The sequence below is a fragment of the Theobroma cacao genome, chromosome 9, assembly GCF_053813885.1.
Source record: "Theobroma cacao isolate CCN51 chromosome 9, ASM5381388v1, whole genome shotgun sequence".
In the NCBI taxonomy this organism is placed as follows: Eukaryota; Viridiplantae; Streptophyta; class Magnoliopsida; order Malvales; family Malvaceae; genus Theobroma; species Theobroma cacao.
The window spans coordinates 3,624,502-3,636,241 of NC_142647.1; the positions used below are offsets into that span (position 1 = coordinate 3,624,502).

Consider the following 11,740-nt stretch of genomic DNA (forward strand, 5'->3'; position numbering starts at 1 on the left):
GCCTTTGCAGCTTGGGCACTTTCATCAACGAAATAGGTAAAAATACTCTTATACCCCCTCCATTTTTTCTTTTGCCAAGGTATACCCTTTCATTTATGTATCTTTCTAAAGCCAAAATAAAAAGGAGTTTAAAAAAAAAAAAAAAGCAGCAAACCAAAACATAAAACCCATAATCTAAAATTTTAGATATTTCATAAGAGTGTGTTGCAATGGTTGAGAGAATTCCAATTCAATAAGTACAAAGATTTGTGGATAATTTAGGAACATACATCAACCCTAGGATGGAAAATTTTTACAAGAAAATTCTAACCATTTTCTACCACAATTTTTCGATTTCCAAGGTAAATTTACAATGGGGAGATGTCAGCAGAGGTTCTATGTCAGCTAGTTTGACAAAATAATCCTATTTTATCAAAATATAACAAAGAATGAATACGAGTAAACATGATTGTTGTTTACAAATGCAAGAGATTTGAAATCAAATTCCACCCCATCCATGACTTCTTATCACAAGGGTTAACAAAATTGAGCTCGAACATCTCCTTGCTGATATGTTCACCAGACTCGCAAAAGCCTACAAGTTTGGCGACGATTTCTGCACTCTCCTGCACGTGTTGCATGTTCAAAGGGTCTGTCCATAACTTGTTAACCAGCTGCAACCTCCTCTGCTTTCCTACTGGTGGAACTTCCCATTTCATGTAGAGTATCTCTCTTTCCTCTGCTGACAGTTTGGAGCTCACCCTCTTAGCCAGATACTCTCTTTCTTGCTTAAGTGCCCTGATACTGCATTTAACACCAAGAAACAACATGATCTTTCAGATGAAGAGAAATCCCACAAAAAAAAAACGTAGAAAATAGAAAATCATGGATAAACCTTTATAAGAACATGACTAACCTTGATGCGACTGAACCTGCAGGTTCATCGCCTAAAAGTGCTGGGCTTGCATTGCCAAGCTCTGCAAAGTGCTGCTCCAACCATGTTAACCTTCGAAGCTCAACCTCCATATATATCTGATCAGCTGGGTCTCCTCTGAACAACAAATAAAACTGCGTACGATGTATAATTGAAACATGGCACAAGTGCCATAACATGACAATCTGCTTCCTCTGATCCTCAAACACTAGATGCCATGGCAAAGGAGATTGAAGAATACGGTCTGTCTCATCAGTTCCAACTTCATTTGATTCTTCCAGTTCCAACACCTAAGCAAAGGTGGAATAAGGGAAGATTTTCAACCAAAAATATCAATTTCAAGACATTTGCTAGTACTCAACATATGTACAAAAAAAAAAAAACTAAAGATGCCAGACAGTTTTCACCTGGCAAACCAGAAGCTGCTTTTGATATTGTAGCTTTGCCACCCGTTCTTTCAACTCAGTGACATAAGCTCTAATGCTGCGTATGTTCTCCTCAGCTGCATTCTTGAACATCCTCTGCATTTTCTTCACATCAACTGAGTTGGTTTGCCTTGTAGAGGGAGTTCCCTCTCTTGATGAGGCGTGTTTATCATCAGCCTTTGGAGGAGTAGTTTTAAATCTGCCAGGCGATCTATGGCTGCGAGAGACCATTTCATTATCCTCAGGGGCCTTGTTCTCAATCTCATATTCCATTGTCTTTCGGGAAGAAGATAATGGCGAGCATGGAGCCCGTATTATGTTTTGCATGTTTGCACTATTGTTCAACGTGAAAGGAAGAATTTTCTTCTTCTTCAATTGGGTCTTGAACTCTGGCGTCTCTTCACCATTTGAAAGATTTGAAACCAACATGTCTATAGATTTCTGAACATTCTCAAGCTTCTTCTCTAGCGATGCAATAGTGCTGCCTTGAGAGTTCAACCGAGTGATCTCTTCTTTCAAGTTGGTCCCATCCCCAATCACAATATCTTCAGGAATGGAGTTAGCTGCTTGCATGTCCTTAATTTCGGAGAGCATCTTTGCTATTGTTTCAGCAGTTTCTTGATTCCCAAATTTGTGAGAGGCAACTTCCTTATGTAGTACTTCAAGTGCCCGATTTGCTTCCTCGCCAAGCTGCCTCTGTCGCTGCTCAAGTTTTCGAATTTCATGAACAAGCATGGATGGATCTGTCGAGGTGGCTGACTGCCTTAGTGTTGAATGTCTTCCAATTGTTTTCCTAGGCCGAGCATCTGGAGCACCTGGAACTGGCTCATTGTCAACAGAAAACGAGAGACATCTGACTACTTGGCCAGAAGGACCACCTTGGTTCAATCCCTGAAAACATAATAAGATGAGAGTTAGAAAATGACAGAACTGAAAATAGGTACCATAGTTAGCTAATATGTTTACCTTTTGTACCTTGCGTGCTTTTCTTTCTTGTTCTAATTGGGATTGTGCAGTGTCTCTCTGGCGCTTTAACTCTTCCATTTCCCTCACCATCTAGAAAGAAAAACATTATCCCTGTTAGAAAACAACTCCTATAAAGAAGAGTTGTTTTTCTGCTTTCTCTATGAAACATGTATACCTCCTGGATTTTCAATTCCTTTTCCATCAATAAAGATTTTAAGCATGAAGCAGAAGAAGGCTCTGGACTTCGTAGCTCTGCTTCAAGCCTTGCTACTTCCTTCTGTAAATGCTTTACTAACCTTTTATCTGCAATAACCTGTAAAGAAAGCTCACAAAAATAATAAAGAAGTTTGTAAGACTTATATCTGAGTAATTAGAATGAAGAGCAGAATCTGCTGTGCGAACAGCATAATACTTAGTGACAACATTAAAATTGTATAATTATTTGGCACATCAGACAAACATATATCTGATGTATGTATGAGCATGCTTTGAACATGCAACTCTAGAGAATACTTTCAGAAGTCACAAAACCTAATCCAGTTCCTTTGGTAACCAGATAATCCCCCTTGAACAAATAGGGGCTATCTGCCACTCTTTGCTCTAGGAGTTGAAACCCACATGTGGAGGAGGTTCCACCATAAAATTAACTTCAACAGTCCATTTTTACAACATAGAGAAATTGGAATATACTAATTGTGTTAGTTATCTATTTATCTTACCATGTTTACTTGGGCATTGTTGGTAACTTCCTTTGCGCTAGTTGCAAAAGAGAGAGTATTCCTAGTTTGCTCTACATGACTTAAAGCTGGACTGATGGTACATAAAATTGCTGTTCGAGCATTTCCCCCAAGTGAGTTCTGCAGTATTCGTGTAAGTTTCGAATCTCTATACGGTATGTGACCACTTCTCTTTCCACCACTGCACACAAAAAAACACGAAGTAAACCAAGATTCTCATGAACTCCAATTTCCCACAAAAAATTATACATTTAAGGTTTCTAACATTACTTCTTGTTGATGTGAAGAGTTATTCATTGGCATACAAACATGACATAAAAGTAAATTTTTTTCTTGAAATAATTTCTTGATTCTACAACTGCATGCAGAAGCCCAAGATGAATTTAGCTCACCTGAGCTTTCTAATCACTGTTGTGAGTGTCAACAAGCTGCGGTTAATATGGCTACCTTCTTTCAATCTTGCACCATCAGCATTTGTTTGAGAGACACGTTCACTTCCTGCGAGGTCCACAAGATTCTGCAATATGGTGTCTTGGTCAAACTAACCATACATGGTTTATGATCAAGGATGTAAAACAACGCAAAAAATTATTGAACATACCAAACTTGCTAAGAAAGACTTCACACATTCTGAATTTTCCCGAAGGCTACTCTCAATGGTCTGCAAACAATGATCCAAGCAGTGTAAGGTTTTCGCCTTACTCATGGAATATGAACTGGGAATATAGTACTTGTGCACAAATAAAACCAACAAAACAGTGGCTCATAGTTGTGATTCAAAACAAACCACAGACAAATGTGCAAGTGTGTAGGTGTCAGAGAGAGAGCTCATTAGTTGATTAAAAGACAAATCTAAAAGAACAACTTTGTATCTCTAGCACTTCTAGATAGTTTATGAGAAGTCTTAATCAATTATGAATCAAGTTGCTTGCTACTTGTGTCAGCAAGCTAATACGAATAAATGAGAATTCACGAATACTTTTGTCAATAGGGAGGTAGAGTGAACAAAATGAATGCAGAAAAAGATAGCCTTCTTTGTGCAATCCTCAGGCACATATAAAACGTAAAACTTGGAAAAGAAAGAAAACAGATGGACCAAGCATTGGAATGAACAGATTAGTTACTAGTGCTCTATATACATTCTTTACCAATGCAAACAAAGGAAAAAGGAAAAAACTATTGCAATGCACAGGGAAGGTTACCTACTTAACTCAAACAGAATGCAGCCACTAATAGAATTTGAAATGAATTGAGAAAAAAGAAACAGTTCAGTCTTACCAGCCTGATAATCTGATGTGACCTTGAGCTTTTATCGTTCAAAGCCGTTTCTCCCACCTGTCTTTGTGCTGCAGAGTTTGTTAAGTACAAAATGTTATTGATTATACAAGTGCTAAGTTATTTAAAGATAAATTATGAGTGAGCCAAAAATATTGATGTAGGAAGATATATGAGCTAAACTAATAAGACTAACCAGGTAAATAATTGCATCTCATAATTATAAATTTACCTTCACAAATGCCAATTAAGTGCTTCAAATGTTGGCTGTCCTTGACGACTTCTTCAACAAGTTTTTCAACGATGGTACCTTTCTGTATTTTACAAAACAAAATTTCAAAATGGAAACTGTTAAAATTTCAAAAATCTTTATTGTCAAAATAAAGAAGCGAAAAGAAGCTCCATTGTATACCTCAGGATCGTCCAAAAGTCTCAAGCAACCAGAATCACGATTCAAAAGGTCTACAACAGTCTCGTTGTATATCTCCAGTGCAGAAAATTTTAAGACAAAGTCTCTCTCCTGTGTCTGAGAGATTGAAATACATAAGCATGATGACAGGAGCAAATCCCAACACAACAATTTTTTTATCAAATAGTAACTTACATTTTTTATGTGTTCAAAGATGTCCTTAACAGCATTTTCAGTGATTCCTCTCATGGTAAATGTCTTCCCACTACTTGTCTGCCCGTATGCAAAAATTGTTGCTGTGCAAGGAAGAAATTGTTCACACCGTTTTTAAATTTTACTCCGATGGGAAAAGAAAATAAAAAAGGAATACAAAAAGAAATCTAACCATTAATTCCTGTGAGAGCAGATAAGGCAACATCCTTGGCCCCTTCTTCATAAGCCTTTCTAGTAGAGCATGATGGATCAAAAACTCTATCTGCCATATATTAGTCATTTTAGTCAAAATTAGTAAGAACACTAATAAAAGAAATTTAATAATCATTTCTTTAATTCCTCATTAGCCATCAACTAACATTAGTAAAATATAACATTCATTAACCCCAAAGCTAGGGAACCATAGATCATTGAAGATCACAACAAATTTACAGTAATGTGAGAGATACCAAAACTGTAGTGCGTGGCGGGGCGTTCATGATTTGGATGCTTGAAATGGATGGTATGGTCATCGACACAATTCCAAGCAATAAGATCATACATTGCTTGTTCTCTCCGGCTTAGCGGCCGCATCCGAACAGTCACCAGAATCTTCTCCTCCTGAGTCTTGAGACCTCCCGGGGTCGCCGCCGGTGTCCTTGGTATCTTACACAATGGCGTGGCTGGTGTCCCAACCATCTTTTTAATAAACTCAGTTCAATTTCCTGCTTTAAAATTAAATAGAATCAGCTTAAAGAACTTCAAGAATCTATCTAAGTTTTACCAAGAAAAAAATAGATCAGCATTAAATAACAGTGAAATCAAACCTGCATCAATTGGGAAAAAATTATTTCTTTTTTACATGATTTTATTTTCTTTCCTTGATTGCCATTTTCACTTTAAAGCTAACTTTTTTAAAACCACCCAACAAAAATTCACCTGAAAAATTTTCAAGAAATAAAAAAAATAACAGCAAAAGAATGGAAAGAATAGTGAGTAACTTACAGCGAAAGTCCAATTCTTTTCAAAACTTCAGTTCTTGAAGGCCGCAGGGGAAAATAAAGATTCAACAAATGCGGAGAAATACGACGTCGTAACAACAGTCCAAATCAAAGTTCATTAGGGTTTCTCCAGTAAACCTGAGTTTTTGGGGAGGAATAATAATTTTGCATTTGTTTGTTTCGAGGGAAAAAGATGAAGAAGAGAGGAGGAGGAAGAAGGAAGAGAATGTAACGGATACTTCTGTTTCTTTTTTTAGCATTATTAATTTTTTTTAATATTTTTTTCCGTTCTGTGCGCGCACCTGATAGGGGCAAGTATAAATTTGAACTGGTGGGGTCCGTTTCCTTTGGGACCGCAGGTGGAGCCCCCTTTTTCACATGCTCCCTTCTTTCAAACAGAACCATTCACAAAAGTTGGACGCCTTTGAGCCCACCAGTATAACGCAGAGGCCCAAATTTCAATTTATGGCCTCAAGTCTCAAAAGTCTATGGGATTGATCCTTAATCACTTTCAGCGTCAAATTTAAGGCCCAAATTCCATGTGGAAGTCTCGAGTTTGAAGTTCTTTACGTGTAAAGCAATTGAGGTGGTGAATGATTGACAATTTTTACAGAAATGTAAACAAGAGAGGCCCATACGTTTGGAGATACTGTGAGAATAAAGGGTTCTTTGTGCGTTTTATTACCAGACAGAATATGCTTTAGCTAAAAAACATAGGTGCAATGCAAGGAAAGAGAGATTCACGGAAGAAGAAAAGAAAAAAAAAAAGTAAAAAGTATTTTTGTTTGTATGGTTTTTTGTGGTTTAGAAGGAAGAAACTTGTTGAGTATACAAACGTGTGGATTGGGGATTTTCTATATTTTTGAAACATGTCCTCTTCCAAATATGGTAGCATCGAAAGGAAAAACAAAACAAAGACGCATCCCATGGTCAATTCTTTCTTCTTATACGTTATTTGCGTGGCGATTGGCAAACGAGTGAAAGGGACAACTAAATTCTTCTTTTCCCCTTCGTCGCACAAATTAATGGTGGGAATCTCCCTTTATTCTTTCCCCGAAACTTTTGGTTCCCCTTTTGTTTCACCTCATGCTATAATTCACAAGTTTTGGTAAAAGAGCTCAATCCTATCTCTCGCTTATAGTTCTCGTATTAAAAGCTCAAAGATAAATTCCATTGAACTAGTAAACTAGTAACTAACACATTGTTTCGGCTTGGAACCTCTTCAATCATGAACATCGATAAACACAACACGTGGAAAAAAATGTAGGAAATTCAAAACTTTCACCCAAAGAAATAGGATATTCTTTAAAGCCTTGCCCCAATAAGAAATGGAATATGATCCGGAACTAGAACTTGAGAGGACGACATGAGTGCCACGTGGCAAAGCTTTCCCTAGAGTCAAGTTACTTTGGGCTTTTTCATTATCAAAGCCAGCCCACGTAGCCAAAATTATGGACTAATTCATCGTGGGGTCCAATTATTACTATAGTTAACGAAATATACTAATCAAGCTGCTTGATAGAGAATGAGCACTCAACTGCTTGATAGAGAATGAACAGTCTCTTTCGAATTAAATCTAGTTGACCCCATCTGAAAAAAGGCTGAGGAACAATTTGCTTTCAATAAATGTCAAATCTTAATCCAAAACTCACATCTGAACCGTTCAATGTGGCAACAGAGAGAGAGGGGAAGGTTAAATATCTACCATAAAACAACGTGCTAGGGGGGGGACGGTGAGAGTTCAGAGTTGAGACCCTCGTGTCTTATCACCAAAGGGCACATGCGACTTATGTAAAAGCAACGGCTTATATTTGAATGGGAGAAGGTTCATCAATAGAAAAATGAAAATTGTTTTGAGATAAGAATTACCTAATCATAATGAGATATAGACAAAGAGACTTTACCGATTATATCAATCAAAATCAATGTGGAATATCAATGAAGAATTTTTTAGTTGACAGCCCAGCTGATTATTGAATAACTTAGCAAAGTGTCAGAGCGTCAAATTTCTATTCTTGAACGGCATAGAATTAAAGGGAAATCAAATCTTCATTTATATGATTTTTTATTTTTTTTTATTTTTTGGGTTTTGGATGGGAGATTTCATTAAAATCAGATTGGCGTATTATCCCTTCTTGTCTCCTTTTAGATTGCTCATATGCCTATGAGACTGACACTTCGATGCTTGGTATGGCACGGTTAAGGGTCATACTGTCTCACATTAGGGAAGATCCATGATATATGTGATAAGGGCGTCCCTTTATTAATCTTTTGGTCTCCCCTGCCTGCAATGTTTGGAACAAATGTTGTTGTTTTTTACCAAAAATCAAAAGAGTCTTTGAAGGAGATATGTGCAAAAGGCTCAATATATTCCAGGCCATCAAGAAGAAAACAAACAACTGAAGAGAGAGCCAGAAAGCATAGTCTCAGATGTAACGATAACAAGAAAAAAATATGACGTTTGATGAGAGAGGTCCCAAATTTTCGCCTTCAAGTCAGAGGGTTTAGCCCCACCGAACCCATGGGTGTGTAACCATGCATGCAAGCCAGCACAAAAGATTAGACCCACACCTACAAGATTAAATCCGCCTCAAAAAAAATTCAATTTTAATATGTAATAATTTGATTTCAAATCTCCAAATTTCATCAAAAATCCAAAAAGAAAAAAGGGAAAAACCTGCATGTAAAACACATTGAAATTTGATTTATGCAAGTTGAGCTGATAATCTTTTCTGAAAAGAAAGCTGGCACCCCACCTTAGATTTAAACCCTACTCCCTCGAACCACAATTTAAAGACAACAACAACCCAACAATAGTAAGTTCAGCGATCTAACTCCCAACAGCAAAAGCAGGAAATGTACAATCAATGGGAGAGATATCGGTGACGCTTGGAGTGTAAGAAAAGTCATTAACCAAAATTTAACAAAAGCCATCATTTGAGATCTCTGACCCACAAACCATCAAAACAGCCACCCACTGATTTTTTTTTTTTTTCTTCTTCTTCTTCCTCCTCCTTTCCTCCTCTAGCTGATCAGTCATGGTGATCTTTTTATATGATGCCGAGGTTATTATGTAATTAATGAATGGAACTCACTGACCTAACATTTCTTTCATGAGGCATAGACAGAAATTTCACTTGGACAGAAAGCTCGTTTGTTTGTATGATGAACCCATCTTTCATGCGTCAACAGCACGCAAAAACCCATAAGCTTTGACCTTAAAACAATAAAAAAGTATGCATTTTTCTTCTGTTTGCTTTGTTTAATTAATTGATTTTTTTCAATCTGTTCTGATAACATTTTGTAATATCCCTACACTTTATTGCATTCTCCAATACGAATTATTTAATTCTCTAATCTTAAATGGCATGATGCCATGATGAAATGGAATATGATATCACAAAAAAAAAAAGTTATTTACTATGCCCTATATTAAAACTGAGGAAATTTTATCTATGTCTAGTTTATATAATTCGTAATAAGAAATTAGCAATGGCATGATTGTCGCCGTCAGCATTAGTAATTTAGTGGTGGCATGCGAATGTAGTGGGATCGAATGGAGACAAAAAGCAGGAAACTACTCTTGTTCTTCCTACACATATTACTATATATTGAAAAATGAAAGTAAATTTATAACTATTGTGGTCATTTCTAAGTCAAACTTTTCACTATTTGCACCTTCACATTTCAATAAATCCAAAAATATGTACATCATGCATGATCATGCTTTGTAAATGGAGTTTGATTTAAAAAGTAGGACTTCTCCTTAAACGGTTCAATATCATGGGGGACCACTACCCCAATCCCTTAGTTTTACTTGAATAGCACATTTGGTTCATGGAATAAAATAGCTATTACGTGAGAATAGAATAGAATAGAATAAGTATTACGTAGTTTCGTATAATGAATAGAATAGAGTATGAATAATTATTATGATTTATTACAGTGTTTGATTGGTAACAATAACTTTGAAATAAGAAATGAATAGAAAATAAAAAGATAAAAATATTCTTTATTTTATATATATGATTATTTTATTTCATCTTATTTTTAAATATTAATATTTTATTTATAATCTAATCATTAATTTTAAAAAATGCTAATATTTTATTCATAATTTAAATGTTATTGTGATTATTTATTTTTAAATTATTTTATTTTTAAACATTAATAATGTATAATTTATTTAAAAATATTAAAAATTGATAGTTTAAATATTAATATTTTATTTATACTTTAATCATTAATATTAAATGTTATTATGATTATTTATTTTTATTTCAATTTATTTTTTAAATATTAATAATTTATATTTTATTTATAATATTAATAATTTATCATTTAAATATTAATATTTTATTTATAATTTAATTTTTATTATGATTATTTATTTTTATTTAATTTTATCTGTTAAATATTAATAATTTATATTTTTAAATATTAATAATTGATTATTTAAGTATTAATATTTTATTTATAATTTAATCATTAATATTATAAAATAGTAATATTTTATCTATAATTTAAATGTTATTATGATTATTTGTTTTTATTTTATTTTTTAAATATTAATAATTTATAATTGATTTAAAATATTAATAATTGGTAATTTAATTTAAGATTTAAATATTATTATGATTAAAATATTAGTACTTTTAATTAATTTTTAAATTTAAAATATTTTATAATATATCATTAATAACTTAACCTTTTTATTATAATAAGATTTATTTTTCTCTATTTGCATTTTTCATTTTTTGATTTAAATTTCACTTAATAATTTAAAAATTAATATTTTAAAAAATATTAATTTTTATTTATAATTTAAATATATTATTATTAAAATATGAAAATATTAATAATTTTGTAATTTTAATTAAAAATATTAATTTTATAAGTTTAAGTTTGTAATTTTAAAAACAAATAAGGACATTTTAGTCCAAAATATTTGAATTTTATTCCCATGGTTGTGGAATAGCTAATACCATTGGAGAATATGATATTAGCTATTTCAAGCTTTTACCCAATTTTAAAGAATAGTCATTCCAAAATTCCTTCCCCACATGCAAACCAAATAAGGGGATAAAATTTTGTAAGAAATAAAAGGGGAATGGCTTAGCTATTCCTCCAACCAAACGTGACCGAAGAGATTGGAACAAGGAATAGGGGCGACGGCAACATTATTGCATTCCTCATGCAAAATAAAAAAAAATGTGGACCTATTTTCATCGATAAACTTACTTTTCTTTCGTACTATATGTTTATTATGTTGTGTTTTCACAACAATCTGAATCGTATAACTACATATATAGATTGTACCATTTTGTAATTCACCACTTTATTTGATGGAGATGTTTGCTTATATATTTCACATGTCTTATAGTAAGGACAGATTCAAAAAAAATTTTGAGTGGTATTATAATATTTATAATTTTTTTTCTTTTTCTTGATCTAAGATCTACTGCAAGAGTATTTAGATCAAATTCAATACAACTTTACTTAGAAGAATATTGTTCAGTATCATCATTAATAGAATTTTGTTGTTGTTGTCTGTGATTTGAGTATTGTGAAACAATTTTTTTTCTTTTAAAATATCTTTCTATGGTTTATTTATTTAAAATTATAAAAATTGTTAAAAATTACTATTCATTAGTATAAATTAAAATATTAAAATAAAAATAAAATATGATTTTACATAATAAATTATTAGATTAAGTAACTAACAATATGATAATTTTGTATTTATTAATCAAAGCTAAATCTAGGCATCCACAAATTACATGAAGTTAAATACAAAAATCAAATAATCAAATAATATATCT

The 11,740-nt window shown here is 33.3% G+C and overlaps 1 protein-coding gene and 1 long non-coding RNA gene across 2 annotated transcripts; both read right to left on the minus strand.

Moving 5' to 3' along the window:
* Nucleotides 1–161: 161 nt before the first annotated feature.
* On the minus strand, nucleotides 162–6,179 carry TES (ATP binding microtubule motor family protein). The gene is made up of 15 exons (XM_018126467.2): nucleotides 5,923–6,179; nucleotides 5,388–5,642; nucleotides 5,111–5,200; nucleotides 4,921–5,021; nucleotides 4,729–4,842; nucleotides 4,549–4,630; nucleotides 4,320–4,387; nucleotides 3,643–3,702; nucleotides 3,434–3,558; nucleotides 3,024–3,222; nucleotides 2,480–2,617; nucleotides 2,305–2,394; nucleotides 1,321–2,229; nucleotides 896–1,203; nucleotides 162–783 (listed from the first exon to the last, which is right to left on the minus strand). The coding sequence occupies exons 2-15, from the start codon at nucleotides 5,614–5,616 to the stop codon at nucleotides 456–458; spliced, it is 2,841 nt and encodes a 946-aa protein (XP_017981956.2). The 5' UTR covers nucleotides 5,617–5,642; nucleotides 5,923–6,179; the 3' UTR covers nucleotides 162–455.
* A 2,089-nt stretch (nucleotides 6,180–8,268) lies between these two features.
* Nucleotides 8,269–8,669, minus strand: LOC148760627 (uncharacterized). Its single transcript, XR_016028365.1, has 2 exons — nucleotides 8,596–8,669; nucleotides 8,269–8,489 (listed from the first exon to the last, which is right to left on the minus strand). It is a non-coding gene; the product is annotated as an uncharacterized LOC148760627 (long non-coding RNA).
* Nucleotides 8,670–11,740: the final 3,071 nt, after the last annotated feature.

What these genes read in the sequence shown, in the direction of transcription:
- TES (XM_018126467.2), bottom strand. Translation starts at nt 5,616, where the DNA reads ATGGTTGGGACACCAGCCACGCCATTGTGTAAGATACCAAGGACACCG. An exon ending in CGCCACGCACTACAGTTTTG is followed by an intron (nt 5,201 to 5,387) that starts GTATCTCTCACA and finishes AATATATGGCAG; the next exon opens with ATAGAGTTTTTGATCCATCA. An exon ending in GACTTTTGGACGATCCTGAG is followed by an intron (nt 4,631 to 4,728) that starts GTATACAATGGA and finishes TGTAAAATACAG; the next exon opens with AAAGGTACCATCGTTGAAAA.